At 39.4% G+C, this 5,719-nt stretch overlaps 1 protein-coding gene across 1 annotated transcript in view; it reads right to left on the bottom strand.

Annotated features, from left to right (window-relative positions):
* Positions 1-588: 588 nt before the first annotated feature.
* The window catches only part of lbr (lamin B receptor), an 18,134-nt gene continuing 13,003 nt past the window's right edge, over positions 589-5,719 (bottom strand). Inside the window, exons 9-14 of the mRNA XM_035678859.1 lie at positions 5,405-5,508; positions 4,726-4,851; positions 4,398-4,566; positions 4,090-4,170; positions 3,612-3,734; positions 589-2,573 (exon numbers count right to left, since the gene is read on the bottom strand). Of these exons, the coding sequence (XP_035534752.1) occupies positions 2,413-2,573; positions 3,612-3,734; positions 4,090-4,170; positions 4,398-4,566; positions 4,726-4,851; positions 5,405-5,508 (764 nt within the window). The 3' untranslated portion in view covers positions 589-2,412. The remainder of the gene's footprint in view (positions 2,574-3,611; positions 3,735-4,089; positions 4,171-4,397; positions 4,567-4,725; positions 4,852-5,404; positions 5,509-5,719) is intronic.

The raw sequence follows: 5,719 nt of genomic DNA, 5'->3' as shown, positions 1-5,719 counted from the left end.
TCCTCCAGTTAATGCAGTTGTACAGGTTATCAGTTGTTCTGTCCTGTTATTGTTATGCATTGAATATAATATGAAATATCCATAAAATACGACACTTGGTCAGGGATCATCACTTTACACAATGATAGGAAAAAGGTTGGGAACCACTGACACAAAGGCCCTGCTGCCAGAAGATGGAGCTGTTTACCACCAAATAACTCCCTGTGAGTCGTTAGTTCAGACTGAAGAGGCTGATTAGGGAAAGTTGACCATGCATTTCTGTATTATAAAAACACAACCTGTTCCAAGTAATAACTTTAAAATGAGTTGGGAGTTGAATAAAATAATTAGGTAATGGTATTCTTTACCTCCTTCTTTCTGGGAAATAGTAGTTTTACAGTCTGCCGAGCCAGATGAAGTCCATGGACTACACTGACTTTTAACATGGGGTTAACTTAACATTAATACTTCAGATTATTGATTCGATTTTCAAAAAAACATTACATTACATCTTTAATAATATATCCCTCAACAGTAAGAGCAAATGAACCCTCATCCTGGAGTAGCAGGAAGTTTGTCAACAAGGCTACAAATAAACAGGAAGCAGAAAAAAGGGAAATACTGTAAATCTTTATTTTCTGCTGCAACATTTGTACAGATAAGCTTTTTCCAGCCGTCACAGATCTGATTCCTCCTCACCGACAGCCTGCTGGACCTGTTAACTTCTCATTCATTACTGTCGCATATCCAAGTACATCCGACTTATTGCTTTCCACTGACAGACCGCCAAACCAAGGAGAGAAGTTTACCACTAAATATTAAGAACAAATATTTACCATATGTTGTACAGAATGGTGGCATCTCAAGTATCAAACATGTTTTCTCTGATTAGAGTGTCGCACACCATTTTACATTTGAAGTACATTTTGAAATATAGTCCAGAAAAATGGCAGATCTAGCTGTAAACATAACTACAGTGGTCAAAATTAGGTAGTTAACTTAAAAAAATCCCAAATAAAAAGCAACATTAAATACCTAATGAGAAACATTACTATTGTCACTATTCTTTTACTCAAAAAAAAAAAAAAACATGATTCAAAACAAAACAAAAAACAATATTTACATGGTATTTAGTTCGCACAGCATTAAAATTTGCTACCTAGTCTATTTAACATATTGCTACTTATATTCTCATCTACAGCTGCACATGCATAAAATATTTTTTTTGGGTTTGCTAACACAGTCAACAGCTCTGCTTGTTGTCACAGTATAAACTTCACTGAAATAGTCACATGACCTGGCAAGTTAAAGCTTAAACGGGTTCAAATTAATGTGGCAGTGGTGACAAATTAACAACCAGTTCATAGTAGAGTATATGTTCCAGAAACAGGCAGGACAAAATACAAATGGCTTCATCAGCGCCATAAAAATGCAGGAAATAGAAGCAGTTGGGAATTCTAAAGGCGGGACTCGTGGGATGTGGATGGGTGCCACTTGTTGTAACAGATACTAACGTTATTGCTGAAATAAAAAACTCATTTTTCTTTGCTAAGCAGTAATGTCACACTCATAATTACACACACTGCCTCCCAGAGGGCACAGAGAAGGAAGGACTGGACAGTGAGTGAACCTGAGGTAGCAAAGCCAAATCGAATACACTTTGGAATTGATAACGTAAAGGAAAGAAAATGCCTTAACGCATTAGTGCATTTTTCCTGAAACCACCAAAATCATTTTACACTCTCAAAAGTCAAAACTAGATATCTATATAAAATTATACACAACAGAATTATTAAGACAAAACTTTTCTAATTCAACTTTCTGACAACATCATGCCGGGTCCTGAGAAAGGACATGAGTCCTAGTTCCACCGTACAGCTCATTTAAAAAGTAGCATTTTTAATCCCATCCTTCACAATATACACAAGCAGTATAGTTATAGTAGGAAGGCGTACTTACAAAATGATTCATAATAGCCAAGCTGATATTGGAATATTTTGTGAGCAAAGAGTAAGACTTATCAAAAATGATGCGAGTGGTGAGTTATTCTTGAAGTATAAAAACAAATGTGTATATACAAAATATACATCCTGACGAGACATTCCTAGCAGAGGCGTTTTTTCCCCCCCGTTTTGTAAACTTTTTAAAAGTATGTAGTTTTGAGTATTTTCTATTTAAAAAGGCAATTCTTCAAACAATCCATAATACCAATGAGTGTCTTTTTTTCCTTTCATAAAAAAAATAATAAATTCAAAATACTGCAGCACCTTCAGTCCGGAATCAAGATTTTATAAAATTCTTGGTTTAAAAAAAGAGATTCTAAAAAAGACAAATCAGTCAGTCAATCCATTCATATTTGGGGTTTTTGTGAGCCTTCACCCAGTATCGGGTCAAAAAAAGGCCTCAGCTGGGGAGTGTCCAGCGTTGGGTTCCTCAGTAGACGCGGGGAATGATCCGGTAGCGAACTGTTCGGCAGTACTCGTCCCACGCCGAGCCGTACTTCCTCCTGCACTCGCTCATGTCGCGGGAGTCTCGGTGCACGAGCAGGATGATGAAGTAGATCATGTAGTACCACGGCAGGAGGTGGCTGAAGCCTGCAGAGTGGGCGGTAAAAGAGCATGAAGAAACATTTTAGTCTGACTGTGACAGACTTTATCAGTGGTTATTCATGTTAATCTTTTCACACAATGTTTATCCTCCTGCTGAAAATGTTCCTGTTCAGGCAGTTCTGTTAATTCAAAGCTCGCACGGTATAATCCCACAAACCCCTATTCTTCATGTTCTGCTTCTCATTTGTTGACATATTTTGACCAGTGGACACATCAAAAAGTATATTTTTAATTCTGGTTATGTCAGGAAGTCAGAGTAAAGGTCTGAATGTTAGCAGCATCTGTCACCTACAGCAGCTGATGCTTGTATGTAAGGGCTGTCTGAACAACAGCTGTGTTGTTCATGTTACAGTTAAAGTCCATTACACACATCAAATTCATTGTTGTTTCCTTGACTCAGCACTCTTTCGTGTCACCAGCTGTTGCCACGTGTTGCCTTGTACCACAAGCCACAGGAAGTATTTCATTATGATACGTGATGATGGGTGTGAGACTTGAACATTTCAACCCCTGGAGGTCAGTGCAGCGAGCCTTTTTCCTGTGTACAGTTTCCCTTTCTGCTTCCATTCCAGCTACTGAATGTAACCTTAGTGACAACCTGCAAAACCACATTTTACTTGTCTTTATACTTCAGTTGTTGTATACTGTATTCTTACTATGTTCATTTTTGACTGCAATTGTGGTCATTGTTAGCATCATTGTGGTTTCTGAATAGAAATGTTTATCATTGCTCACAAAAACAAGGTAACCTTTAAAATGTCCATGTGTGCCCTCGTGGCATGTTTGGATTGATATTTGCACTTTATAAATTTTTCCTTATAGATCAGAAATCTGTCCCTCAAGCTCCTCACACACCCACTGACACGTGACAGCAGACTGTTCCTTATCCCAGGAGCAGCGTGCACGTGAAGCAATGGAAAATGCTAGAAGTGCTTTGCCAGTCCTCTCTCTCATCCTGCATCTTAATTCATGAAATTAGTTCCCTTGGTCTTTGAATACTACACAAATGTAAAGCCAACTCACCACAGGGTAGAGACCAGGCCAGGGCCATCATAAGGTCTCCCAGGTAGTTAGGGTGGCGGACCACGCCCCACCAGCCAGACACCAGCAGACTCTTCCCAGTAGCTGTGGTAATAGTCTTCAAATCTGGACAGAACAGACAAACACAAAGACAGAGGTTACCAGTGAGAAAAACAAACTATAGAAGAAAAAAAGTCAGTCTGATATTAAACTGTTTTGGCATCAACTGTATGGAAAATCATTTAAAGTTTAATTTATTGACAACTTGTCATTCTAGTGTATTTTCAGTAGTTTCTATAGATAATTTTCCTGCTGTAATAATTCTGAATTACAGAAGCAGATCAGAGACTGCAGGTTTCTGTAAATATACTGTTGCCTATGTGGAAGGGTGTTGGGTACATAGAACATACTGACTTCAAATAAGGAGAAGATGGTATGAATAAACACACCGACCATCAAATAAGTCTGCAGGAAAACTTACGAGACAGTTTGGGGTCTGATGGGTTTCTCCTGAAGGCGTTCTTCTCAGAGTTGGACATCCTGAAGATGTAGAAGCCGACGACTGAAAGACAGAGACCGAGAGAAACTTTAGAAAACCAGAAGAAGAAATTGGGAATAAACTAATTACCCTTTTTATCAAATGCTCTTAATATTTCTGACTGACTACCTGTACATGACCTCAAGATGAAGTAACAAGAACTATATATAAATACAGTTGTGTAATCAAACAACCCAAACCCTCAGTCAAGATGATCAGTAACTTCAGTTTGATGCTCCGCTCCTACTTACGTTTGAGTGTGACAATGGCTGCGAGGGCGGGGAGGCTCAGCGGGTTAGGGTGGCTGACCAGGTAATAGGCCTGCAGGGTGTAGGTGAAGGGAACCCACACCAGATCACCAAACGCCAACATGAAGCCAAAACCATCGTGCATCAAGTCCATGGTGGTCAGGATGGCCTCCTGAGGAGACAGAAAGACAGTCAGCACTCGTATGGTTTAGAAGTTCTTTACCTGCCCATGAATGTAATTATTTTCTTTATTCGTCCATGTGTTTACTTTTGAGGGATTTTCTATTTCAAAATAAAATATCAACATTACAGCACATATTTTGTGCTCTACCTCATTCCAGAGGCCGTCCACCACATAGAGAAGCTGGAAGAGGTTCACAAGGATCATGGAGTAAGATGGAGCATCCAGACCCTGCTGCTTCATCTCAGCCAGCGCCATTGCAAAGTTGATCACACACTAAACAATGAGACAGATACAATCCAACATCATTAGGAATGTTTTCTCATCATGCAGAATGCTATACAGCCATTTGGGAAGACATCTCCCAACTTTCATTTTAAGCTTTTAAAGAAACAAATTACGTGCTTACATTTCAGGTTTGACATAACTGACACTGACAGCTTAACAGTACAAAGCCTTCACGGATCATCTAAAGATCTCACTGGGACCCATGTTCAAATACTGTGGTTCTTTAATGCTTTAAAATCTCAGCTGAAAGTCTGCATTAACCTCATAGTCACAAGCAAACACAAGGCCTTGAGGTCAACGATCAACTCCACATTTGGCCACCAGAGGGTGCAATGTGGGTAGAAAATGACCCCATTGAAACACAGTGGTGCACTTTGATCAACTCTACAATTAGCTGAGGTGTACAGGTACACTGCACATCACTCTGACTCATGTACCTGGCATTAACAACTCAAAAGGGCCTGTTTTGTTTATAATACCAATAATAACCACCTTCTTACTTCAAGTGCTCACTAAATGTTTGAGACAAAGGACAACTCACCCAGCCAATCAGACCAGGGCGCATCTCACAGAAGAATTTCAGATCGAAGTCTTTGATGCGGGGATTGAGCTCATGTCCTTTAAAAAAGTCATAAACCACATTGCCTGGAGAGACAGAGGGAGAGAAAATAGATCAGACACCTGTGCCAATTTAAAGCAACTACAGTGAAAATAAACGAATGAATGAATAAGAGGTACAAAATAGGGCTGCAACGATTCCTCGAGTACCTCGATTACAAAAAATGATCGAGGAATTTCCTCTGCCTCGAAGCCTTGTTTAATTAAATTTAAAGCTCACGTTTCGCACGGATTCTTT

Source organism: Morone saxatilis, unplaced genomic scaffold (assembly GCF_004916995.1).
Source record: "Morone saxatilis isolate NCDOM2014 unplaced genomic scaffold, NCSU_SB_2.0 Contig7, whole genome shotgun sequence".
In the NCBI taxonomy this organism is placed as follows: domain Eukaryota; kingdom Metazoa; phylum Chordata; class Actinopteri; family Moronidae; genus Morone; species Morone saxatilis.
This window is presented reverse-complemented; position numbering and strand designations above follow the sequence as displayed.